General features: G+C 40.2%; 1 protein-coding gene across 1 annotated transcript in view; it reads left to right on the top strand.

The window, feature by feature from the left end:
- Positions 1 to 27682, top strand: part of SDC2 (syndecan 2) — a 129368-nt gene extending 101686 nt beyond the window's left edge. The window contains exons 2-5 of the mRNA XM_019716602.2: positions 8946 to 9057; positions 17131 to 17264; positions 24122 to 24257; positions 25198 to 27682. Of these exons, the coding sequence (XP_019572161.1) occupies positions 8946 to 9057; positions 17131 to 17264; positions 24122 to 24257; positions 25198 to 25361 (546 nt within the window). The 3' untranslated portion in view covers positions 25362 to 27682. The remainder of the gene's footprint in view (positions 1 to 8945; positions 9058 to 17130; positions 17265 to 24121; positions 24258 to 25197) is intronic.
- The last annotated feature ends 277 nt before the right edge of the window (positions 27683 to 27959 follow it).

Below are 27959 nucleotides of genomic sequence, written 5' to 3'. Positions count from 1 at the left end.
GGGAGAGGCAGCATTGCTTATAATAACATGTCTACATACTTTTTCCCTCTGTTTGATATTCCAAAAAAGGAAGAAAGCACAACTTGGCACATCTGTAAGTAATGAACATTTTCCTTTTGTGTGTCATGCGTGTTCAACATAATCCCGCTCGAAGTCCCAGGCGTTGCTTTTGTATACATTGCTTTGGAGAACACTATTTTTGTTGCCAACAAATTTAATTCAAGACAAAAGGTGCTTCCTTTCTCTCTCTGGATCAGGAATGAGAACCTTTCACCACAAACAGGAGTAAGAATTGTTGGTGTGTTCCGCTTTTGTTTTGTTTTTTGTTTTGTTTTTTACCCCCTGGTTGACTTCTTATTACTCAAGAGGAAGACTGGTTTTTTGTTAATATTAACAATAAACCACTTTCTGGAGGAGTATTTTTTAAAAACCTATTGATTGAATTTCATAATTCAAATGTTTCAAAATGCAAAACTTACAGGACATAAAGTTAAAATTCCCTCCAAGTGAGATATTTTTCTTTCAATTAGTTGTCTCTGTCACTTCTCTAGGTTACAAAGTATAAGGTATGTCAAGAATTTGGGTGCAGAGTTTAGATTTCGTTCTGCTCATTTTATTTAATTAAGCATTCTTCTTCATGAAATGATGGCTTATAGAAGCTGAGAGATTTGGATCAGAGGTTGAAGGTGATTTGCCAGTGATAGGATTATTGGTAGATGAGCATATTCTCAATGAGTGTCTGTGATTAGGGCTGTTCGTTGTTACCAAGTTCTAGATTAAAGAGAAATGCAACTGGGGAACTTGCATCTTGCCTGTTTTGTGTGTCGTGATGCTTGGGGTAGATGAGGGGAACATCATTCAGTTTAATAAGCATACAAGATCTTCTGGATCGTTATATCTGAGATGTTCTTTTAAATCGATCCAACAAACCACTATTGAGTTCTATAGACTCAGTACATAAACACTATAGGAAGAAAAATAATTTTGAAGCACCAGCTACACCAACATATATACAATGAAGCACCTTTTCTGAAAATATTGATCCTTTTTAATCATAAATACAAGTTTAGAGGAGCAAAGTAATCCTTTGGCAAGATTTGTTGTTTTTGTTAATATGCTGATTATTTTACTGAGCATTTTATTAAAGATTTTATTTGAGCTTTGTTGAGTAGGCAGTCTAACTGCTTTGAACCACATTCAGTGTTTTTTAAACAAAGAGGAAAATGTCTACAGTTAAGTACCCTAACACAGTGTTACTTTTTAAAATGCTTTTCAGACATTTAAATGTTCTGCAAAGACTAGCACTGTGCCTGGCTTGTTGGAGGGGTTAATGAGTTGCCCCTTTCATCTAATGTCATCCTTATCTTTCTGGCAGTCCTCCTCTAGTTAGGAGGCTGAATTCCAGGTTGCACTTTTTTAAGAGGCCAAGTAAGAGAACATTGACTTAGTTTTCCCAGATCTGAGGTAACTTCTTTTAAAAGTATCTTATTTCCTTTCACCAAATGGCTTAATACTTGGGTTCAGCCTTTCAGAAAAATGTGACTTCTCAGCTCTTTGTTGAGCCTTTACCATACACTGGCTCTTAGAGTACAGTGGTCAGCCAGGTAGGGATGCAGAAAATATCAGACCTGGTCCTGGTTCTGGGACCTCTTCCCGGAATGTACATTTTAAGTGGTGAGAACGATTCTCTCTCTGTTTGAGGCATCCACCAGGAAAATCCAACCTGAGAACCGAGTTCCAAATGACTGGTTCAGACTTGAAGGACTGTAAATAGACACTATAGTTCTGTCATCTGCATTGTTTTGGTTTGTTTAAAAAGATTTGTGGAACCAGTAGAATTTCTCTGCAGTTGCCCATGATTTGACTTATTTTGATTTTTTTTTCTAAAAAAATTTATTTTATCTTTTTTATGAGTAGCCCAGTCAACCTTTGGCCTCACACTTTACAAACCAAATGTGATTCTACCTTCATGTAACCTGATGTTTTTTTCAGAATTGGGTTTATTTTTCTAATATGTACCAATAAATAGTTTAATTCCATTCCCCACTCAACGGAAGGTGTGCTGAAATGTTTCTTGAAGTAAAAGACCGTAGCTTTCTATGTAATTAATGAAGGACTAGTTTAGATGTTTGAAGGAGTTTTGAGCCAAAGACCTATCTTAAGTACGGGTTTAAGAATTTTCTTTCATGGGTGACCTCTTTTTGACCTTGGCTTTTGTATGTATTATATACAGGGTGGTAGAATAAGGGACATGATTAGGTACCAGGTAGTTGCCTATAAACAAACCCTTAAAATAAGTATTGGTAAATACAAAGATATTTGCTTATAAACTTACATAAATCAGTCATCTCACATATTCAAAGACAACAATGTGTTTTTCCAATAATAAACAGGACTATTTCCTTTTATTACATCTTTGGTTCAGATGGGACACCTGATGGAAAAGAAAGTATTACTAAAAACAAATGGCATTTGCTGTACGTGGCTCTAGGTCTCCTCTATATGGGGAACTTATAGGACATTAGGCAGTGAAGAAACTGTTAAGCTAGAACTCTTAATGTGGATTTTTCCTATCAATAATGTGAAAAATGCTAGTTCTAAAAGACATTAAGTAGATATTCTGAGGGGAGAATTTCCATGGCCAAAGTTTGAAAGTGCTGGATCAAGCAAAGTTCAACGACTATTGCAGTCTTTTCAGGGTGTTTATTATGATTATGTGCAAATCACAAGCAAAAGGAGGGGGAAGTAGGCACAGCATGGCCGACACTCTCAGCACACGCGTTGAAGTCCAGATTTGGGTGCGAATCTCTGCTCCCACTTCTGATCTGTATGTCTTTGGGGAAGCCTCAATTCCTTTGTCTGCACTGGAGATTTTAGAGATGATTTAATGTGTCAGTGCTTACAGAACACTTAGCACAAAATGCCTGGCACATAAGAAACACTTAAGTGGCTACAGCTATGAGGACTGACATTTAAGCTCGCAAACTCATCCTAGACAAAGTGCTACATACCTCATTGCTGAATCTCACCATGGTCACCTTCGAAGCACTTCCCCTGGGAAGCTATGCACCCATGCCAGCGCCTAGTCCACTCTTCAAAGCAATCTTGGAACTCTTTCTCTGGAATGGGCATCAGAGCTGTCGTCATATTACCCTTCATGTCCTAAACGTCATCAAAATGTCTTTCTTTTAATATTTCCTTTATGTTTGGGTAAAGAAAGAAGTCACTGGGGGCCAGATCAGGTGAGTAGGAGGGTGTTCCAATACAGTTATTTATTTACTGGCTAAAAACTCCCTTTGCTTTTGTTCGTCGGTGAGCTCCTTCAGGACCATTTTTGCAACACACCTTTCTCATGCCAAGATTTTCAGTTAAGATTTTCCTAACTGTTTCTCTATCGATGTTTACTTGGTGTGCTATGCTTCTCACAGTCAGCCAACGATTTTGACAGACAATTTGACAGATTTTTGCAATGTTTTCGTCAGTTCTGCTTGTTACTGGCTGCCCTGACCTCTCTTCATCAGTGATATGTTCTCTCCCCTCAGAAAAACATTTAATCCATTTGTACACTGCCGTTTTCTTCATGGCATTATCAAAACTTGGACTAACATGTCCCTGATTTTACTTCCACTCTCACCACGTTTAACAAGAAATTTAACGTTTGTTCGTTGCTCTAATTTCAAGCTCAGACATTCTTGCCACGACACACAGAAACACACAACAATAGAAACGAATGCCACTCATCGACAAGAATGACATGAGCACAGCTGTGAGACACTGATTTACCAGGGTTATGAAACCTCACCGAGCTGTTTGTACAGTGCTGCCAATGTAAGCCCATGGTGGCAAGTTCACAAACTTAAATGACCTCATAATCCTTTGAACCCTAGTCTGAATGGCTCTGATCTCTTTATGTTGTGGGGCATTACAGTACAACAGAAAGAGCCTAGAGTTAGGTGTCAGAAATTTTGAGCTCCATTTTGGCCACCAATGGGTGATTTTAAATTGATTTGCCACTATGGTGTTCTGTGTGTTCACCTTTGGAAGAAAAAAAAAAGGTTCTCTCGATGCCTATAATGTTTTAGGCAAGCTATAAGGTTATATGTTCCTTTAGGCTATACTAGGCCAGAATTGGCAAGTTCATCTTAACACGTTGCGTACGGATCACGAGAATCTTCACGAGGGATTTAAACCCTGCCGTACGCAACGTGTTAAGGGCAAGTATATCATCTCTGAGTAACTGTGTGGGAAAAATTTTTATTTCATTTAATATGTGTGTTAGCTAGTAATGAAATAGTTTATTAAGTTGCTTCTGGAAAAATAAGCTAAAGTTACAGCCAGTTTGGCACTTTTTAATCACCATTAAAGTTAGTATACATTAGAGTAAATCAGGACTGGATGTGCCTTTCTCCTAAAACTAAGAGGCATCATCTGGGTGTTTTTTTCTATGATGTGATACAGAATGTAATATCAGGTCACATGAATATTTTACTTTTATGTCCAAAGGCTAATTTTCTGAAGGTTTGGTCCAAAAGTGGGTGGTGTTAATGAATAGTTAGGTTTTCTACTCTCTGACTTTGTTATTAACCTAAATTTAAACATAAAGTGAATTTAACACCACTGCTTTGAGCTTTAATTATCTTATAGGATGCACTGGTTTAAGGCATTTGGAGGACATTCATCTAGTAGATAAAGCTGTGTATCTTTCAAGGAGGCCCTCGAATTTCTAAATAATAGATTTCTACAATGGCGGGTTAAAACATGATAGTTGTTCCACGTAGGCTACGTGAGAAAACTCCAATGATTAGATTTGTTCATGTGCTGTCTCACAACTTTGCTGAGAAAATGGACATGTTTGTGATATTTCTTACTAAAACCAAGATTGGTGAGCTTGATGGTCTTTTATGCATTGAATTAACACTTTCTCTTCCTATTCATTACAAACACCATATGCATTTGGGCTGAATCATTTTATCGAAACACTAGTTTTCATCATCCTCAAGTATGTAAGACCTACATCACAACTGTTTTCCTCAACTTTCCATCCTTAAAGGGGTTTATTTCCTCTTACAGGTCTTACATAAAGGAAATTGCTGTCACCAGGTCTCAGTGGAGTTTTTGGTCATGGAGTCTGGGGTTTGGGTAGAAATAGCTGCAGCTGACTTTGGAATTGCAGGTGAGGCCACACAGTAAAAGAACTTCCGAGGCTAAGGAGCTTTCATTGAATCCTATGGGTGATGGCATGCCAGTTCAAGGTTTTCAGCAGGGAAGTGATGCGGTCATGTTTAGGAATGGTCCCTCTGCAGAGAATGGATTCAAAGACAAAGACTTGACCAGTAGCTAAACAAGGAGGCCTTAGTAATGGTCCAGACCCAACACGAAGAAGTTGCTGCAGTTTGGGGGCTAGAGTAGGAGGCATGGAGTTAGGATACAAATATGTAGTTTGCCTGCCTTCTCGACATTGGGGGTACGCAACTGCATCAGATGTGCGTTCTCCTCTGGGAAGAACTGTGTCATCTATGGAGGCAGTTTAGTGCTTCAGTTTCCACGGCTGAACGTGGCACAGAGCAGGGAACCTCTATCTTGGTCTGCGGTCGATTTTCTTTCTCGTAGTACCTAGTACTTGTTTTCTACAATGTTGCTTTGCTCTCCTGTGTGCACATTTGCATCAGCCAAGGGGGAAAAGGTCTGAAAGACCAGCTTTGTTTTTCTTCCAACTTGTACTCTGAGCCCTATTAGCCAACAGTATTGATACTGCCTCACAGAATGGTCAGTCCCAAATTAAACAAACTCCTTACGAAATCCTACAGTCAGGTTGCAGCTCTGCACTTTTGGGCTGTGCCTCTGAGCATTTTTTCCTCGTTGCTTTTGTCCAATGGCTCTATCTCATTGACCAAGAGAGTGTTCAGAGTGTTTCTTGGGGTAGTCTGCTTCGTGAAGCAGACCACATTTGGCTAGGTGTGAAAGCAATTGTTTGAGTCACCCTTTTTCACGGCTTTTGAGAGATGCACATCTTCTTGTCCCAAGGGAATGTTGGTGCATAATTCATTTCCCTCTCCAGACATGTTAACTATAAAAATCCTTTCAGCACAGTGTGGAGTCCTCACAAAAGGAATTTGTCATGTTTGGAAGGTAATTTTTGTTTAAAGAAAAGACAATGGAGGTATTCTTTGAGCATTATCTTCTACAGAATGAAAAGGGCCTACTTATTAAATTGGACTCTCTGGAAGGATTTTGTTCATTCCTCCTGTATGTTTGACATGAGAGCAGGAGATGACGGTTAGTATGATGTGAAATTATTTGCACCATATTGGATGATGGAGGAACAAATACTTTTAGCTGCCCTTGAGCACATTAAACATCCTGTCAGCCCCCGGACCATCTTGGAATCCTGCAGACCCCAAGTGGCCAATGGCAAGCCAGTTTCTCTAGACATGCCCTTTCCTCCACTTCAAGTCTTGTGATAATTCAGGCCTGACAGCTCCTTATAAGGAGCCAGTTTTCCTGGGGATGCCAGTTGCTTGTCCAGCTACCCAGTGTGGTTGAACTGTGAGTTGGCCAGAATCTCTGGGAGATGTTTCTGGCCCATCTGCCTGTTAGTTTGAAAGACGTGTCAGTCTGGACAACTGGGTCACATGATGAATAGAAATCAATTTACACACAGGGATTAAGTATCTTAGTGTTACCCATGCCACATCAGACTTCTCTGACAGAGTCAAGAGGAAAATGAAAGTCATTCAACATTAAGAAAAGAGAAACGAGTTTCTAATATGTAAATGGAGTTTTTACTTACTTTAGAGACTGTAGGTTACTTAAGTGGATGCAATGCAACATGTATGGGACAGATGATCTTCCAGGCTTAGAACTGAGAGATTTTAACTAGGAATCCCGGAGGTGACATGTGTTAACTCTGAAAGCTGAGTCAAAGGCCAATTTGTTTTAGGTAATCTCAATCAACAAATATTTATTGAGTATCCATGCACTTTGAGAAGGGCAGGGAGTACACACAGATCATTGAAGACCTGTCTTCAGTGAGTTATACTCGGCCAAGGAGCAAGAGAAATACTACACATGAGACCGTTAGAAGTAACAGCAATAGTTTGTGTCTTCAATTATTTATATGCTACAAAATAGAAGTTTATCACTAGGGAATCCATAAGGACTGGAGAGATCAGAGCCTGTCTAGGGATAGATAGGATTTTAGAAAGAGAACAAGAGTCCTTCAGATGAAGTTCATAGGACGAAGGTTAATGAATACAAGCAGGACTGAAAATTGCTCTCAGGTGGGAGCATATGCAGCCCAAGCAGCATTAACTGAGCATCTACTGTCTGCTCGGCATTGTGACCACAGGGAGCTCGGGTGGATTAATGCTGAACTGAGGTACAATCCTTGCCATCAAAGGAGCTGTGAGTCTAATAGGGGTCAGTTAAGTTGATTGTAGAGCTATGGAATGCAGGGCTCCTGATACGGTTCACAAGCTTTGGGAATTACGGCCTGGAATGGTGATAGCCTTGGAAACCAATGTAATGCAGGATGGCCTCAGATCGTAGAGTTAAGCTCTAACCATTCTAGCAGAAAAATTCCAGCATACGCTTGGCTCAAGGTGGTCATTCAATGCCTGCAAGCCAGCCTACTGGAAAACCAATCTCTAAGGTTTCAGTTCTCAGAATGTGCTGGTGTGGTAGCGCAAACAGAATGGGTTCCCATGCTTTTCTGTCAGTTGGCACTGAAGCCTGGTGCAGAATATGGGCTCAGATTTAAAATACTTCAGCCTCACCGGCCAGCAGCTGAAACTTGAGAGAATAAAGTGGTACTGTTATAGAGGGCTGGACCCGTCTGTCCTCCTACGAAGGTTCAAGTCACCGTGACTACTGGAACAGAAAGTTTTATTTTAAGAGGAAATCTAGTGAAAGCCAATATAGTAAAGGAAACTTTTTTTTATAATTCTTGTTAGGAACAAACATTCCATTTGAATTTTTAAAATAGGACAATAATGAGTTTGCTTGTTTCCAAACAAATATTATTTAGAAGCTGAGAGTCTGCTTTATTTGTTTCTGGGCTTTCAAGAGATATTGGTGGTAAAATATCAATTTACTAAAACCATTTGAGAAAATTATATGTCTACTCTGCCTTCAATTCATGCGTGTTACTCTTTTGGCAGGATTAGGTTGAATTTTATACTAAAACTCTTATTGAAGGCAAGACCTAAGAAGCTGTGGAACTGGTTTACTTAGTGAATGATCGCTGTCCATAGTCAGCGTGTGATTTGCCGTTACCAGTAATATGAAAAGAATGTTCTTGTGTGGGTTTATCTGCATCTGTCATTAAGGCTCCGCTAAGCCAATGAGCTCAAGAAGGGGGCTTGTGGTAGGCCTTTACCCCCGTTAGTTGAGCCTCATAGGCACTGCTCCTCGTAGGGTGCCATGCCTGGCCTCTGCATGAGTCTGGGCTGTGGCCGAAAGATCTGGACTGCCCAAGTGACTGGGGAGCTCTTGGCTGTAGTGATAAGCATGGCCAAAGCTCTGAGCACGGCAGCCATGGTGGGCCTTGATGGATCCGTGGGTGATGATTCAGCATAAGTGCTCTCATACCTTTGTATACATCACCCAAGAAAGTCTTAAATGATTTCAGTGTTTTGTAGCTTTCTCAGGAAGGGAGCTTCACAGTGATTTTGTGACAAAGTGAGTGCCTCAGACAGGTTTAGTGGAATATAACAAAATAAGCACATGATAGGTGCTTAGGTCTCTGAGCCATCTGCATTCTACTGGATTAGGCTACATAGGCTTCCGTTGGGGCATTCGTCTGTGTGGTCAGCCCTTCATGTGTGTTGCCACGGTGTCCTGAGGAAGGATAGGGCCAGAGATGGGGATTCAGAGTGTTCACCACGATAAATAAGCACATTTCTTAATCTCTCACCATCCTGAATGCCTTCTCTTTCCTTTCTCAGAGGGCAGAGCTGACGTCTGATAAAGACATGTACCTTGACAACAGCTCCATTGAAGATGCTTCAGGAGTGTATCCTATTGATGACGATGACTATGCTTCTGCTTCAGGCTCGGGTAAGTCTGACAACTGCTTCACACTCGCCTTCATTCTTCATGCTCCCCCTACCCTACCCCCCACCCTGGAACTTACCTCAGGGAGACAGGCAACGTATATAGTAGTTAAGAGTATGCTCTGTGGAGTCGAAGTGTTTGGGAGTGAATTCTGGCTCTTCATCACGTAAGCTATGAGATCTTGGGAGTGTATTTAACTTGGCTGAACCTCAGTTTCCTCATTTATAGAATGGAAGGTCCCTATCACATAAGCTTGTGAGGATTAAAGGGGTTGACACATCTATAGCTCTTAGAGTTTCTTACTTGTCATATAGTCAGTGTTCTGTCAACATTAGCTTTTAATTTTATTATTAAGGCTTTCAGAGTGATGTCATGGAAGTCACCCTTAAATAAATCCTTCAAACACTAGTTCTGTAAAGCTGCCAACCCTATATTAAAGATTATGGATGAACCCAAGAAGAGGTATACTTTTTTACTCCTAGTGTATTGTTCAAATGTAGGAGGAACAATGTAGCAGCCAAGTTAAATGATTCTATAAGGATATCTTCAACTCCCTTGGTGTATCAGTTATCTATTGCCTCAATAATGCTGTATAACAAACCACTCCAAAATGTAGTGGGTAAAAACAACATTCATTTAGCTCATTATTCTGCGGGTTGGCAATTAAGGCTGGACTAACTGGCCTGCATATGTCAGTGGTCAGCTGCAGGCTGGGTATGCAGCTTTGCTGATCTTGGCTGGACTGTCATATCTCTGGGGCAGCTAGGCAGACGTGGCTCTGGTCCACACAGTCTCTCATCCTCTAGTATGCAAGCCATTTGTTCACAAGGAGGAGGCAGAGATCCCAAGAGAGCAGAAGTATACAAAGTGTCTTAAAGCCTAACCTTAGAACTGGTGCAGCATCATTTTATTGGTCAAAGCAAATCATAAGGGTAGCCCAGGCTCCACCTTTTAATGAAAGGAGCTGCAAAGTCACATTGCGGAGGATGTGAATACAAGGGGAAATAAATGAATCTGGCCATTTTTGCAATCTGCCATACCTGGTAAATATTTAATCTGTGCCAAAAATTGCCCCCAAGGAGCTGCAAAACAGGAATAGTTTGTGCAGATATTTAATTAATGACCAAGTCAGGAATTTGGTCAGCAACATGCTACCAAAGTCTTATCCAAGACATTTCTTGCTTTGAATTTTCATTGTAGATTCAACAGATGGTAAAAGTTATGCTCACCATAGATGTCTAACAATCAGGGTAGCCTGGGCTTCAGAGTGGCCCAGAACAAATTAAAATCAACTATATCTTTGGTAGAGATCTAGCAATGTAAGAGTAAGTGCCTTAAGTTGGAAAACAGCAAGTCTGAAAAACACAAGAGAGGCAGTGGCTGACCTAGTAACAATGAGCTTACAAATGCAATCCTAATGTAAAAATAGCCCTAGTTATTCTTGGGAGAGTGATATATATCGCACATGCAGATTGAGTGTGAAAAGACCAGTTCTCCATAGCCCACAACTCTATTAATATCTTTCATTCATGGCACCTCTTTTTTTTCCCTTAACACCTCAAAAGTGTTTTGTAACTGTCATCTTCAAAATGTCCCAGGAAATAATAAATATGGACACTTTTTTGTCCCCATTTCACAGATCTTAGAATCCAAGAGTTGTTAGGGGTTTGTAGCTGTCGTCCAAGTCATTTTGCTGATTTCTGCCAAGATTGTCCTTAAGTGTAGTATTAAAAAAGAAGGTACACAGTCCTGCTCCTCTGCTGATCCCCCCTCCCCAATCCAGATAAAAGGCATTTGGAGTGGGTCATTTGAAATCCTGAGCCCACAAACCAGATAGATCAAGTTGACGCTTAAATGTGGGCTGGCATTGCTCCTGCCTTGACTCCCGCCTTGGGAAGACCATCACTGCAAAGAAGTGCATCATTCTGAACCTTGGAAAGCCCCTTGCACTGCACTGAGGATGTTGATTTTCAGCTTAAAGGTAGTAGAAGTTATAACTAAAGTTTGTAAAGCACTTACTGTGTGCCAGACACTGTTCCTATCCTTATAACATCTCTGCGAGTACAAATTCTATTACTGTCTCCATTTTTCACATGAGAAAACCTGAGGCACAGAGAGATTAAATAACTTTCCCCAGATCACACTGTTAGAAAGTAATGGAGCTTGGATAGGGAGTTTGGCTTGAGAGTGTGTTCTTTCACTCCTTTGCTGGACTGCCTCCTTGTGTCATAAAGCCCCACTCTAGAATTAGAAAACCCTGCCTAGATGATGGCCAGTCCCAGCTGCAAATGCTCCCCCCTCAAGGTTTTGGCCAATGTTATCTCTGTCTTCACTCCTATCCAGCTATCCAGTGGGAAAGCAAATGGATTGGAGAAAAATGGCCAAAGACCCAGTGGGTACTTCCCAGGTGAGGAGACGGGGCCATGCTATATGTTTAAACTCAAGGATGGGCATTAGTAAATATGAAAACTTCAGCTATTCACCTAAACATTTCATAGGCATTTGCTGTGTGCCAGACACTATGCCATCTTATTGGGACACAGGGATGAGAAAAACTTGGCCCCTGTCCCAAGGAACCAAGAGTCTGATGACAGAAATATAGAAATGAGAAAAAATAATTCTAATACTATGTCGTGGATGACATAACAGGAAAATACTGTTTATCATACATTTAACAGTTAAATGCAGAGCTCTGGTTAAAGATGGTAAATTGAACACACATACATTTCAGTACCCAACTAAACTGACAATAAAGGAATTGGGCCTAAACTCACAAGGACAAACAAAGCAGTAGAGGAAACAAAAGCCACTGTGTTTTTAAAGCTAGGAAGCAGATGGAATAGTAACAGACATGGCAGATACGAGAAAGCTGAGTTAGCCAGCATTGGGGGAGGGGGCAGCGAGCCAAGAAACAACCCACTTATAACAGCAGAGTCCCCTTGGGGTGCAGGAATTGGTGGCACTAGATGGAGGGTGAAAGTGGTACTAAACTCAGGGTGATTGGTTGAAAGTCTCTTTAGGAAGCAAGTACATTCCCTGATCCCGTCCCATCAAATGCAGCAAAAGGATTCATGCTCCCAACCTCAGAAGAAAACAGGAGGTTTATTATCTGGAGAGGATGAAGCACAGAGTCTTGGGACTGGGAGTGTACCAAGCACAGATGGGGTAGGGGGTACCGTATTGAAAACAGGGGGAACAAGTTCTTAGGCTAAGAGTTATTTAATGCTGAGCCATTCCCAGTTGTCTTCTCCTAATCAGTTCTGGAACACTGACAGTCTGGCCCTTTCAGGGGAATTGGATCAACTCAAAGGAAACCACTCCGTGATGCTAGCATTGGGGGCACCCCAGCCAAACACACAGCTCTGGTCTTACCTGATGATGTCCACCTTTGACAGCCTTCTCCTGCATGCTCAGACCTTCTAATCAGCTTTTCATTGTTTCCCTCTTAGATGTGAAAAGACAACCAAGGCTCCCCAGATGTTTATGGAAAAATTTATAAAATGAAAAATAGAGACCTCCCCACACCCTCCCCACAAATGGGGAGAGAACAGAAACTCACAGGGGGAAGAAAACTTACAGAAAAATGTATTACATTTGGAGAGATAGGAGGATGCTTTAATGGTGGAACTAGAAGAGGCTACTATAAAAAAAGGACCATTCTGAGTGCTCAATGGAGTCCTTGGAGAGTGGAAGTATTGTGTCAGAAATGAAAAACTCATTAGAAGATAATGAGGGATACAGAGGATATTTATTCATGTATTCAACAAATATTTATTAACCACCTGCCACATGGGGGAACAAATATCATTCTAAATGCTAGGAACACATCAGCAAATAAAAGTTTAATAATGCTTTCTCTGGTGGTGGAATAATTTATCCCTTTCTATATTTCCGTCTTTCAACATTTCATCTGTGAAAATGTGTTCTTTTTTTTTTAACATGTATTCCTTTTATAAGTAGAATAAAATGCTATTTTTAATAAAAAGAAGAGATTCAGTGAACAGTGGGAACAGAGAGAAAGAAATAGTTCCGTGATGGAGGGAGAGGATGACGTTGATTCTGGGGGGGTTATTGTAAGTAGGAGTTTCCCAGGTGGAAGCAGGCTCTGGGCTCTGGGGTAGGAATGTCTCAGGCAGAAAGAACAGCTGAAAGTCAGGGATGAGGGAGATGTGCTCCTGAAAGTCAGGAGCTCCCAGATTTCTGGTTTGGGGAAGAGGTTCAATCTTTTTGATGAAGATAATAAATACAATAGAAGTGCCGCCCGAGGCAGATCACTCATCTGTCTCTAACTTCAGAAGTGCCAGCTTGAGGAAATTTTCTACTTCACAGATCTCTTCACAGATCCTCCACACTCCTAGTTTAGTGATTCATATTTGTAACAATTGTTAACCAAGGGGATCTTGAAAGCCCTTAAATGAAAATTTTTTATTTCTCAGTTAAATTTTTTTTATAAGAAAATGATTTATTATAGGAGCAAATAAAGGATATAAACTGATGGAAAACAAGTAAGCTGATACAAAAGAGCAATGTTTTGGAGTCATCATTATTAATGACTTACATTTACATAACATTTTATGTGTACAAAGTTCTTTCAAATATACAAAGTGATCAAATAATATGGTGAATGTTTAAATAAACTTTATTACAGTAAAAGACACATTGCCATTAATCCCCCACTCCCTTGCTTCGAACACACTTATCCCATCCTTCTTGCCACTTTCTGAAGCAGTTCTGGAAGTCCTCTTTTGTGAGTGTCTTTAGTTTCACTGTCATGGCTACCTCGAGGTCCTGAATTGATTCAAAATGTTTTCCTTTCATTGTTATTTTTACTTTGAGGAAGAGCCAGAAGTCGCACAGTGCCAGATCCACTGAATAAGGTGGATGAGGGCACACCATAATGTTTTTATCTGACAGAAATTGCCGTATAGCAGAAACGATGTGTGACAGAGAGCATTGTCATGATGGAGGATGAAGTAAAGACACTCATGAAAGAGGACTTCCAGAACTGCTTCAGAAAGTAGCAAGAATGATGGGATAAGTGTGCTCAAAGAAAGGGGGAGTATTTTGAGGAGAATTAATGGCAATGTGTCTTGTACTGTAATACATTTTTTTTATTTAAACATTCACCATATTTTTCAATCACACCTCATATATCACATTTGCACCTCTAAGAATTAGTTATTATTTTCCCCATTTTACAGATGAAGAAACTAAGAGTCAAGCATTACTTGCCTGATGTCACAGAGCTAATAAATGCCAGAAACAGTACTAGGTTTGGTAGTTTGTTTAATGCCAAATCTTTATTTGTTCCAATTTGTTCCTGCCATTTCTTTCCTATATAATTAGTGTAAAAAGTGAACCATAGTCATAGCCATAGAACTTGTTTCCAGCACGTTACCTATTACTTCTCAAACTGCTTATCACATTAACATAATTCTGTGAGGGGTTTGGAGGTCTTCATCATTCGTTCCTGTCTTAGGAAACAGGTTAGTTTGAATTACAGAGTTTGAGTTTATTTGAGTTGTTACAATTTTGACAAATGATCAACTTAAAAAGAATGTTGTATTTGAATGTCAGAAATTTTCAAATGTTATTCTGATAAAGAGGTAAAAGAAAAAAATAGTGCACACATGGCAGTTGGTGGTCAGTCACTTGTTGAACAAATACTGGATCAGAACCTGTATGTGCTAGGGACTCAGGCACTCAGGGAACAAAACAGATGCAATCCCTTAGACTATGGAGCTTCCAGTCCAGTAGAGGAGACTTCAGTCAGTAGTTACACAGATAAATGCATAATTACAAACTTCTGATCATCGCAATTAGGGTAAGATAGGTGGTGCAAAAATCCATTAAGCAGAACACTATGACCTAATAGGGAAGGGAGGCCATCCCGAGAATTGACCTTTGTGTTGAGGTCTGGACATAAGTTAGAAATTAACTAGGCTTCACCTTCTGGCAGAAGATGAGGTGACAATGGCGGGACCACAGGGAACAACAGAGAAAATGTTGTGCAAGGAAGCTGGAAAGGTAGCAGAACTGAGCTTGATGCATTTTATATTCATCTCAGGAGCAGTGGAGAGCCATTGTAATAGTTTTAAACCAGAGGATGGATGATATAATCATAGCCAGTTTGTGGACAGTGGACTGAAAGGGGGCTATTAAAAAGAAGGCACGTATGGTGGTTCATGGACAGATTACAGTGGCTTGGATGAGGGTGGTGGCCCTGGAACTATAGAAAGGTGTTAGAGTGGAGAGATATTAAAAAGGTAAAATGAATAGAACTGGGTGATGGATTCAATGTGGTGGTAAGGAAGAGGAAGTCAGAGTTGTGCTTTATAGGAAATGGGAGGTTCCATTCACTGCAGGGTAGCACCAGGTTTGTGGGGGAAGAGGGTAGGAGATAATGATTTCTCTTTTGGCCATGTTCGAGATGTATAGTACCTTGGAATCATTTGAGTGAAAAATGTCAAGTAAGCCAGTGGAAATATAGGTCTGCATTTCAGAGGAGTGGTATAAGCTGATAGGTAAACTTAAGTTTTATTTATATTTAGATGGTAATTGAGCCATGAAGTTATATAAGATAAAAAATGCTGAGTAAGAAGAAGCCTAGGGCTCAATCTTAAGGAATTCTTGATATATTGTGTTCAGGTAGAAGAGAATGAACCTGCAAAGGAGACAGAAGTACCCCGAGATGTGAGGGGAAAGCCAGGAAGTCAGAGTCATAGAAGCCCACAGATAATGTATCAAGAAGGAGATGATGGTTGACAGGTGTCCAGTGGTGCTAGGAGGTTCGATTGGATGAGGACCACTCTAGAAAATGTCATTGGATCTAGCAACATGGAGGATATTAGTGACCTTAACCAAACAGTACTAAGTGTGATGACAGGGAAAATCTGACTAGGGAGGGTAGAGCAGAAGGAGAGTGGAGTAGATGGTGAGGAAATGACCTAGTAAGAATCCACAATATCATTGAAAAAAGGGGAGCTCCCTCAGATAAGGGGTCAGCTGTGGGAGAGTCTTCATTTTTTGCTTATTGTTTTATTGTGTTTTAAAATGTAGAAGGGAAGAAATCACATTGAGCAGGAGACATTGAACATTGCAAGTGAAAGAAGGGCTACTTGAGAGTGTTCAGGATAATATTATTTTTTTTTAAATTTTATTTTATTAAATTTATTGGGGTGACAATTGTTAGTAAAATTACATAGATTTCAGGTGTACAATTCTGTATTACATCATCTATAAATCCCATTGTGTGTTCATCACCCAGAGTCAGTTCTCCTTCCATCACCATATATTCGATCCCCCTTACCCTCATCTCCCACCCCCCACCCCCCACCCCCCTTACCCTCTGGCAACCACTAAACTATTGTCTGTGTCTATGAGTTTCTGTTTCTCATTTGTTTGTCTTGTTCTTTTGTTGTTTTTGGTTTATATACCACATATCACAAGACAAATAGTAACAAATGTTGGAGAGGCTGTGGAGAAAAAGGAACCCTCATACACTGTTGGTGGGAATGCAGACTGGTACAGCCGTTATGGAAGGCAGTGTGGAGGTTCCTCAAAAAATTACGAATAGAATTGCCATATGACCCAGCAATCCCTCTCCTGGGTATCTACCCAAAAAATCTGAAAACATTTAGAGATAAAGACACGTGTGCTCCAATGTTCATTGCAGCTTTGTTTATGGTGGCCAAGACATGGAAACAACCAAAATGTCCTTCGATAGATGAATGGATAAAGAAGTTGTGGTATATATACACAATGGAATACTATTCGGCAGTAAGAAAAGATGATATAGGAACATTTGTGACAACATGGATGGATCTTGACAGACTAATGCTGAGCGAAACAAGTCAGACAGAAAAAGCAGATAATATTATTTTTAAAATTGCCAGGCTACCCACAATCCACTTTGAAATCACTTCTTCACTGCAGTGAAGGCTGCTGAATCCTTGATGAGCAGTTATTTTGAAAGAACATGGCTCTGCCAGTGTCAACCTTAGACAATATTATCTGATAAGATGGAAATCTGCGTCATGATTCATGTACTTAGCTCCTCTTTACTTCTTTTTCCAGGGGCTGATGAGGACATAGAGAGTCCTGAGCTGACAACATCTCGACCACTTCCAAAGATACCGTTCACTAGTGCTGCTCCAAAAGTGGAAACCACCACGCTGAAGGTACAGAACAAGATACCTGCTCAGACAAAGGTGTGTTTTGTTTTGTTTTGCATTGCATTATCAGGTTGCTGTAAATTCGCTTTCATATAATTATTCAGAATGGTTCTTTTAAGAGGCACCATTTAAAAATCTGTAAGGACAAATGGTCTTTATATTATTGTAAATGGCTCTTACTCTTTATGATTGTTTTGACATTTACCACCCACTACTTTTTTTGTGTTAAATAGACTTTGATTTTTAGAGCAGTTTTAGGTTCACAAGCAAAATTGAGTGGCAGGTACAGCCATATATGCACATATGCATAGCCTCCCCCACAATAAACACCCTGCACCAGAGTGGTACATCTTTATAATCAAAGAACCTACATTGACACGTCATTATCACCCCAAGTCCACCATTCACCTTATGACTCACTCATGGTATTTGTCATTCTGTGAGTTCTGACAAATGTAGAATGACATGTACCCACCATTATAGGATCATAAAGAACACTTTTCTGTCCTAAAAGTCACCTGTGTGCTCCACCTTTTCATCCCTCCTTTCCCCTGAGACCCTGGCAACTACTGATCTTCTTAGTGTCTCCAAGTCTTGGCTTTTCCAGAACGTCATATAATTGGAATCATACAGTATGTAGCCTTTCACATTGGCTACTTTCACTCAGTGATATGCATGGAAGGTTCCACCATGCCTTTTCATTGCTGGGCAGCTCATTCTACCTACTGCTTTTATCACCCAGGCCTAGCTTATTACATGAATAGTTTTTACAGGGTGCCCCTTCTTAAAGAACTCACAAGTTAAGAAGCAAAACCTTTTCCATTTATTTGGCTCAAGCCAAGAAAATTTGTTTTTGTTTCATAAAGAATTTGTTCTGAGTTAAAACCATTGTAAACTTTACATATGCTGAAACAGGAATAAGGAGACTCCAGATACTGGTCACAATAACTTTTTTCTCCAAGTCTCCACTGCCCACCATCAGTGGTACGTAAACTTTGCCATTTTTCCATGATAATGATGAATCGTAGTACATCTCTATATATTTATTTAGAGAGCTGACTTACTAAGAAATAAGGTTTTTGGCCTTAGAATAGAGCAAAGCCACCAGCTAATGAAAACTACGAGACTTATGATTTTGGCCTTATTAATGTTATATGGCAATTAGCTGACCACCCACTGCTGGTAAGCTATTTAAGTTGGTAAATGCATATTAAAGTCTGAATAAGGCCTAAGTTTCAAATCCTGGATCTGGTCAAGTTTCTGAGCGTCTCTGAGCCCATTTCCCATGGGTCATTGAGAAGATTAAATGTGAGGGCAGGTAACATGGCCCCTGAGACCTGGTAACCATTCTGTAAGCCTTACCTGAATTTGGTTAGAGCAGTCGAGACCAAACCAATTCACCAAATGAATGTGTATAATAATTGCAGTGGTGGACTTTGTAGACAGTCAGGAGTAGCATGCTGCTTATTGAAACAAAGAAACGCAAGTGTCCCCTTGTGGAACTCACCCATCTGTTGGTTAGAAATGAGATGCTGCCAAGCTTTAGCAGTAGAAGATGTGGGAGAATGTGTCATGAAGGTAGTAACAGGCATTCTCTGGACTAAGACGCTCCCCTCTGCAGGCAGGAACACAAGTGCGCTTCCTGCCCTTTCATTTTTCTACTTTTTCCAGAGTGCCATCCTCTTCCTCCCCCCACCCCACCCCAGCCTCTCTTCTGTCCTTCCAGTGCCTGTGAAGAAGCTGGTGAATGACAAAGCTAGATGGGTGTCTGCAGATGTGGAGCAACCAGGTCAACCCTCTCCAGACTGGAGCGCTCTCTGTAGGATTAAGAAGAGTCAGTACTGTTAGCTGACTGACTTCACAGGCCAGGCGATAGGAAAGAAAGGAGTTCTGTGAGCACTGAGGCAGACATACCTGGCATATGCTGGTCCACACATGGTAGCTGCTCCATAAAAGTATTAAGTTGAGTGAATGAAAGAAAGAAGGGAGAAGGGAAGAAACGAAAAGTAACAGGTACAGTTGATGGTAGTATAGCTGAATACCTCAGGGCACATGGCACAGTTATGTAGTGTAATTATTAAAGATGAATTTGGCTTTACCACATTTTTATTTGACTGCTTGTCATGACTGAATCTCTTAAAGTCAGTGACCATTTGGACTCACTACCTTGAGGCAAGAAACTCAGTTTTGGCTTTCAGTAATAAGTAGTATCCTAAGCCAAACCTAATTTGACGTAGAGTTCTGGTCAGTTGACAAGAATGGATTGAAAATTGATTGAAGTTTTTAAGAATTGGCTTTAAGGACGTAATTGTGTCAGATCAAGATAAAAAAGATAGATGTTTGGCAGATGAGCTTAAGAAATTAAGGTTCTCCAAACATTTTAATATGTTTATATTCCTAGTATCATTTGTGTTCAATGTAGTAATAATGAAATTTCATTCATTCATGGGAGATTTATTGAGTGCTACTCATTATGTGTCAAATACTCTTCTAGGTACTGATAATATTGATAATGAATATTAATAATAGTGATTAACTTTCCTATTTTGCAGTTTCATGGTACAGCTAAATTAAACATTACCTCTAAGATACCATTAATGCAGACTTTGCTTTTGAATGGGTCTCACAGTGGCATTAATGTCATCATTATAGATATTCTATTTAGTTTGTTGTAAATTTATGTGACAAAAAATAAAAAGAACAGTTATTTGTTCAAGAAGAGCATTGCTCTTAATCTCTTAACTTCCATTACATTTCCATGGCATTTAAACAACCAGACATGGATATAACAGACCTTTAATTGGCTTCATTTACTCATCTGTGCTGCTTTTTTGTACTTTCATTTTGCACATACATACAAGAGTTTAGATGTTTCAGATTAGTTCCATACTGTAGAAAGAATTCTTCTTAGTCAAGCCCCTGCTTCCATACAATAAAACTTTTCAATGTAAAAAATGAATGTTCTATCCAGAGTGGGTGCACCAATGGACCATTTCTCTAAGTGCACAATGACCCCAGTTCTTGGAGACCTCCTGTCACCACACTTGCAGACTCGGGGAATGCAAGCTGCTTACTGGCTGCTGGATTGGAAGCTGAATCAGGGGGAATCGAAGTGTCAATTCTCTCAATGTTTTAGGGACTCAAGAAACCTGAGGGGAAATCATATTAATTTGTCATAACAGTGGGACAAAGATGATGCAGATAAGTTAAACTCAGTCTCTAATATTATAGTATCTACTTATGTCCATCTCATCTGCCACCAGAACTTGCTTGCTTTCTTCCCTAATCACAAACCTGAATACCCACCTATTTGAATCTACTCTTCCCTTTCCTAATCTCTAGTAGCAGTGCTAATGAGCAGTGGAAAGGTTCCTAGATTAGAACCCAGATAATCCATTCTCTTATCTGTTGAGGTGTTTGTTCTTTGGTCAGGCAGGCAATTAGAGATGGGATTTCCATGAGAAGAATGGAGAAAACTCAAGCAGAGTACTGCCAGTAAGCTTCCCTCTTCAGCTTTACTTTGGTACATGAAAGTCTGGGAAGACCTTTCATATTTTCTTCTCTCACAATGATGGAGAAAACAGTGAAAGTTTGGGTGTATTTTGTGCAGCTGTGAAATGATAAATTCTCCATGGCCTCTGCTTTTTGTAAGTCATAGCCTGTTGTGGTTTCAGTCAGTACAGGGTGTCCTGCAGCTTGGTAAAGTAATACACTTCATCACACTTTATTACATACCATCTTCAGTGGAAGCCTTGTGCTCTGTTCACTGATGCAGAGACCCATTGACCTCATATACTCTAGAGTTCAAATGAATCTACCTGGTCTAGCTTGTGGTCCTTTCTAGAAATGCCAATGATCTTAAGGCACCCCAAGAAGGTGAGATCTTTTCTTCTTACTTTATTTAACTGCTTAGACTTAAGTAGCAGGCTGCCATTTTGGATGAACCCAGGCCTTCAGAAAGCAATCAGTCACTTAACTGGGCCACCGCTTAGAGTCCTAATGAAGGTGGTTGGCTATTATTAGGAAGAGTAATAGAGCTAAAAAGGATTATTGTCTACAGTAATAGCCCAATGCAGTTGACAATGTTTTTCATCAGTAGTGTTAACAAACAAGAACTTCAGGCTTATAGAGAATAGACAACTCATTTGAACTGAGCTTCTTTAACCTAGTAAGTCTCAAACTATAGAATTGTCTGGAGAGCCTTTAAAAAACAACAAAAATCAGTGGTCGCTTCCCCACCCCAGACTAACTGACACAGAATCTCTAGTGTTAGGGCTTGCTTTTTTTTTTTAACTTTTCAAATTTCATTGTAGCTGTAGGTCATTCACACAAATGGCCAATGTTGGAGCTGAATGTTAGAAAGCCAACAGGTGATTTCTGTGTTGGTGTGGTAGACTACAAAATGTTCTGAGGTTTTAGAGAGGTGAAAGATGAGGGAGGGCTTCCTTAAGGACAAATGAAAGAAATGCAAAATTTGGATTGGAGTTAGGAGCAATACATGTACCAAGGCACAGATGTTAAGATCAATTGTGGTAAGTGGCAATAGAGAAGGCTGTGCAGGGTTTCACACTGGGGATTAAGCTAGGAGCAGGACTGGAAGCCGCCCAGTACATGCAGTTATGAGGTTGCTGCAAGAAAAGAACTCAGATATGATGTGATAAAAACCTGAACAATTCTGTGGAAATGAGAATTCAAGAAAGGAACTCAGTTTGAGAGAATAGTGAAAGACAAATTGACTGTGATAATGTTTGGAATGTGCAAAAATAACTTTGGGGGCCCAAAAGAATAGTTGATATTATTAATGGAAATAGAAAAGAGGGTTGATCTGATTCGGTGCTGCAACCAAGGGTAGTGTCTTATAGGCTTCTGGGTAGATGGCAATAATGCTGACTGGAGGTGAGATTGTGAGAGTTACTATCTTAGATTTATACTTTAGAATTGTGGAATACCCAAGAGCCTGAGAGTGTCTGTGGGAACAGAGCCCCAAAGAGCAGTTTCCAGGCTCTCGGCCTCACATAGAAAGGTGCTGGCTCAGGTAATAAATGACCATCAACTGTGATTGCATGGCCATCAGCTGTGGCTAGTTGGCCGCCAGCTGTAACCAGTGAGCCATTGGCCACTAATATAACTGCCGTGGCTATGCTAGCAGAAAATGGGGGCTAGCAAGAAGATGGTGGCTGAGCCTGCTAGCGGTGCAGTGAGGGTTGCGAACGATGTGGCTCCTGCTTTTGTGTCTCTAACCCAGCTGCCAGCAAGACTATAGTGGTATGACTCCCCTACCTATGGCTCCGTGGGTGTTGCTTTTTGGCCTCACCATATCCTGCGTTCTTATGTGGGAAGCGGGACCAGAGACCCCGCAGGCCAACCCGCATGACAGTGTCTGTCATCAGATGAAGAAACTGAGGTCCAGAAAAGTGGTATGACTTGGTCAGGGTCACTGTCATGCGGGGACTCAGCTCCCACTCCCTGCACAAGAACGCAGGATATGGTGAGGTGTCGTGCAGGAGACCCTGCTCGCTGCGCCATTTGTCGTGCGCGGCGGCCTGCGGGGTCTCTGCTCCCGCTCCCCACACAAGAACGCAGGATATGGTGAGGCCAAAAAGGAACACCCACGGAGCCATAGGTAGGGGAGTCATACCACTATGGTCTCACTGGAGGTTGGATTCACTGGATGTGCGACCTGCTGTCCGTTTTCTGCCAACCGACTGACGACTCTCCTCCACTCTCCTCGGCTCTCCTCCGTAGCCGCAGCAGTTATATTAGCGGCTAATTGGCTAACTGGCTACAGCTGACGGCCATCCACCACCCGAGCCAGCACCTCTCCACGTGAGGCCAAGAGCCTGCAAACCACTTTCTGGGGCTCGGTCCCCACATGAGGCCAAAAAGGAACACCAATGGAGCCATAGTTAGGGGAGTCATACCACTATATTCTCCCTGCTGGCTGGTCGAGACACAAAAGCAAACATCCGCCAGTACCCCAGCAAGGGGTCTTCCTGTACCCCAGTCTCGCTGGAGGCTGGGCGAGACACAGGAAGTAGGATCCACATGATCCACAATCCGCCATCCACACTTGCTAACCCCATTTGCTAACTGCAATCCGCTTCTCTGTCAACCAGCCAAACCCCTAGTGTAGCCACAGCAGTTATATTAGTGGCTAATGGCTAACTGGTTACAGCTGATGACCAACCAGTCACAGCTGACAGCCATCTACTACCCAAGCCAGCACCTTTCCACTTGAGGTTGAGAGCCTGGAAACTGCTCTTTGGGACTCTGTCCCCACAGTCACACAGGACCTACTTGTAGAACCCAGGTCCCCTGAAGCTCTAGTTTAGAGTTTGCTGAAGGTGTAAAAGTGTATAAGTAGAGGGGGGGATTACAGAGTCAGCCTGGGGGCTCTACTCCTCACACAGTAGGATCAGGAAGAACCCTTGGAAGTATCTAAAAAGAACACCTGAAAGGAAGCTGACTTCACAGTGCCCCGTGTAGCAAAGAGATGAAGGAATAAGGAGAATTGGGACAGTGTTACTGTCCCAGAGACAAAGATGATAGTCTGCCAGAGAGACAGATGGTAGTCTGACGTCAGAAGAGTGGTGAGAAAGTAAGATCTTATGAAATGGCAGCTAAAACAACCTAACCATGTCATTAGGATTATTATGAATTCACTAACTATCCGCCTTGCCTATACATGTGATGGGTGTTATATGAAACCCTAAACTACATGGATTTATCATAGGACTCACCCCTTGGTATAAACATCACGCAAACTGATTATTCCAATTATTTCTTAAATTCTTGTTTGAAAAAAATCCAAACTTTGAAATATATTTATCTATTATTCTTTTTAGCATATTTAAAAAAATAATCTTTACAATCTTTCCATTTTTCCATACCAGTCACCTGAAGAAATTGATAAGGAAAAAGTTCACCCGCCTGACACAGAAAGAAAAATGGACCCAGATGAGGAGGATCCAAAAGTGTATACTGAGAAGCACCCAGACAACCTGTTTAAAAGAACAGAAGTCCTGGCGGGTGAGTTGCTTAATAGGGGTCAGCTGAGAAGGTCCTTAAATGAGCCAGTCTGTGTAAGTGAGATTTGGACGTAGGTGTAGACAAAGCTTGCGAAATGTCACTTTTTCACTGAGAGCAATTTGAGGGGTTTGGGGTGGGATTTCTTTCCATAATGTGAGGCAAGAGTTATGCAAATATTGTCTTCCTTTTAGTGTCAGCTTCCTCAGCCTATCCTTTGGCCAGCCACTGGGTTGGAGGAAGAGGAAAGTTAAGATCTGAATTGGTCCAGAACAACTGGGTGCAGGGGTTTGGCAGGATGTGAAGATCAATCAGTCTTGCTCCAAGTCATTCTGATTTCAGAATAAATTTAAAAGAAGGAAAAATTCTTCAGAGGAAAGTCAATTGACACAAATAACATCCAAGGCATTAAGGATGTTTCTCTAATTGTAACTTACCTGGTGGAAATACTAACATCTGATTTTAAAGGGGAAGATTTGCAAGAGTTAAGAACACTTAATCATTGAAAGAATAGTCCCAAATCCTAGTCTATAAAAAAAATTTGCATGCTTTTTTTCCTATTTCCTCTTACAAAATTTAAGTCAATTATATCATGTTTTGTGTTTTCATTGAAAAGGCAATTAGAAGATTAAATTATGAAATATGAGTACTGAAAAGACTAAAGAATCTGAAAGTATGGAATTAGTTGAGTTCACAGACAGATTTTTCTTATTGAGGCTTTTGGGTGATATTATTAACACTAATCAAAGAAAGCAGTGTACCTTCCTCAGGAGTGTCAGATTTGCACAATTGTCTGGTTGCTTCATTTAATCCAGTTTTCACAATTTTGGGGATTTTCAAATGAAGCCTTTTAAAAGTGTTATAAATAGATTGGGCTTGACAAAGCTATTTCTGCAACCCTTGAATCTCTTCTAAAAGTAATCTGTGTTTTGGTATGTTTCAGCTGTTATTGCTGGTGGAGTTATCGGCTTTCTCTTTGCAATTTTCCTTATCCTGCTGTTGGTGTATCGCATGAGAAAGAAGGATGAAGGAAGTTATGACCTTGGAGAGCGCAAACCATCCAGTGCTGCTTATCAGAAGGCACCTACTAAGGAGTTTTATGCGTGAAACTCCCACTTAGTGTCTCTATTTATGAGATCACTGAACTTTTAAAAATAAAGCTTTTGCATAGAATAATGAAGATCTTTGTTTTTGTTTTTTCATTAAAGAGCCATTCTGGCATTTTAATGATAAAATTCCATTGTATTTAAAACTTTTCATGTATTTCTTTAGAACAACATAAAATTAAAACTTAACATCTGCAGTGTTCTGTGAATAGCAGTGGCAAAATATTATGTTATGGAAATTCTCAATGTTCATGGAATCAGTTTAGACTTTTATGTGCAAATGCGAAGTGATTGTTTTTATTCAATGGTTTGAAGATGAAAATTGTTTAATTTGTGTTAGCATGTCTTTAACTGATCTTACAAAGTTGGTCTTACTTTGTTAATTTATCTGTTGTTCCCCTCTTCTTCTCTGCTCTCTCCTCTCGTCCCCTGGAAAACAAAACAAAACTCTATGCCTTTTGTAGCTGTTATGGTGCAATTTGTCTTTGGATACTTCAGATAATGGTAATTTAGTGTATATGTGATTTTCAAATACGTAAACTTTAACCTCTACTTTGTATAAATTTTTAAGTGTCAGACTATCCATTTTACACTTCCTTTGTTTTTCATTACCTACCGATTTGCAACGGCAAATTAATGTGTAAAATTGGATTATTACCAGAAAACTGTTTAGTCATATCTATCTAATCAGATCTTCCTATAGGAGGATTTGATGTGAGTTACTGACAAGCCTCAGCAAACCCAAAGATGCTAACAGTATTTTGAGAAGTTGCTGCAGATTCCTTTGGCCACTGTATTTGTTAATTTCTTACAATTTGAAGGTACGAGTAGCGGTTTAAGGAAAAAATCAGTTTTTGTTCTTAAAATGCAGTTAAGTTGTAAACGTCTTTTTAAGCCTTTGAAGTGCCTATGATTCTATGTAACTCGTCACAGACTGGTGTTAATGAATATATATAACAGTTTAAAAAGTTGGTATTTTATAAGCACAGACAATTCTAATGGTAACTTTTGTAGTATTATGAATAGACATAAATTGTAATTTGGGGACATAAAAACTACTGAATAAATCATGTGGCCTAATATTGAAAATGTCACTGTTATAAATTTTGTACATTTTGATCAAATGTACATCTCCCCTTTGCTAATAACTGTCTGCTCTCAAGGATGACATGGGTTTGATTTCTGAGTGTTCTACAATGTCTATAAATCAAAACCAAAGAGCTCATCATTGAGGCTGTTGCAGATTCGCTACGAATCAACCAGAGGAAATCTGAATGTATTGTCCTGTGTGTATTGGGGTGTAGGTATGGGAAGACTGCCAGGGCGGAAATTGTGAAGTTTGCAACCTTTGTAGGAGAGCTGATGGCATTATTGAGACAGATGTCTGCTTTTCCAAACAACTTTTAGGGCTATAAATTCCAAAGAACTGAAGGGGCTTTCTTAACGTCGGTATCTAAAGTTTAGTTTTATAGATTGATTTACCTTTGAACTGTGCTCCAAATCTCTCCTGAAGCTTAACTGAAGTATTAATAGATGGGAGGGGCAAGGAGGCTCTGTGCATTAAAAGGACAGCCTCACTGCTTACCATTGAAATTGCTAAAAGAAAAAAGCGGGGAGGGGGAGATGGCCGGTTAGCTCAGTTGGTTAGAGTGTGGTGCTGATAACACCAAGGTTGCCGATTCGATCCCAGCGTGGGCCACCGTGAGCTGCACCCTCCTTAAAAAAAGAAAAAGAAAAGAAATTGTTGGCAAGCAATGATGCCTGATGGAGGAGACGAAAGTCTGAGGGTACCCTGCCTGGGTACTGCTTCTAACTGAACATTTTCTTTTTCTATTTTACCGTTAATATTGTTTTAAATTATGAGCCACCAAAGTAGGAAGAAGACAGCAACCTTTTTAACATATAATTTACTTTTAATAAAGTATAACTACTTCATTTAGATAGAAAATAGTCCCTGGAATTGCCACATAACTCATTTAAACAAAGAAATTTGAAGTAACCCTTGAAACAGTGTTTACTTAAATTCTTAATGGCCTTAATTCTCAAATTCCTGCCCCATCGTATATAGAATCAATCTAGTTGGACTGATTAAAAGGAAGTGATAGCACCTTCTGAAGTTGCATGATGTCCCTCAGTTACAGAGATTAAGAGAATAGTGGGCAGACCTCTTAACAGTGCAATGCAAAGTAAAATTCAGATACCCATTCCAGGAAAAGAAAATTTCTGGCAAATATTTTGTCACTGCTGTAAAGCAAAATATTTGTTAAAGTGCCAAAATAAAGTCTGTAATGCTGAAAGTAAAAAAATCATTGCATAGACTGATATACAGTTTTCTTCAACTCTGTTTTCTGCCTGGTTTTATTTTATTTTACTTTTAAGATGCGGTAAGTAGTGCTATAAAAAGTGTTACGATTACCGAGTTCAGGAAAATTTTGGTCAGCTATAAATATTAAAGCCAATGTGAAAATTTCCTGTTTCCTTAACTACATGTAAATGATTTCCTTTGTGTGAATATGGCTTTGTGTTTGAGAGACCTGCAATATTCAAACTGTCCCATATTTAGCACATGGGGGAAATGGGATGAGCTCATGTTTTTTGA

Source organism: Rhinolophus sinicus, linkage group LG12, assembly GCF_036562045.2.
Source record: "Rhinolophus sinicus isolate RSC01 linkage group LG12, ASM3656204v1, whole genome shotgun sequence".
Taxonomy (NCBI): Eukaryota; Metazoa; Chordata; class Mammalia; order Chiroptera; family Rhinolophidae; genus Rhinolophus; species Rhinolophus sinicus.
This window is presented reverse-complemented; position numbering and strand designations above follow the sequence as displayed.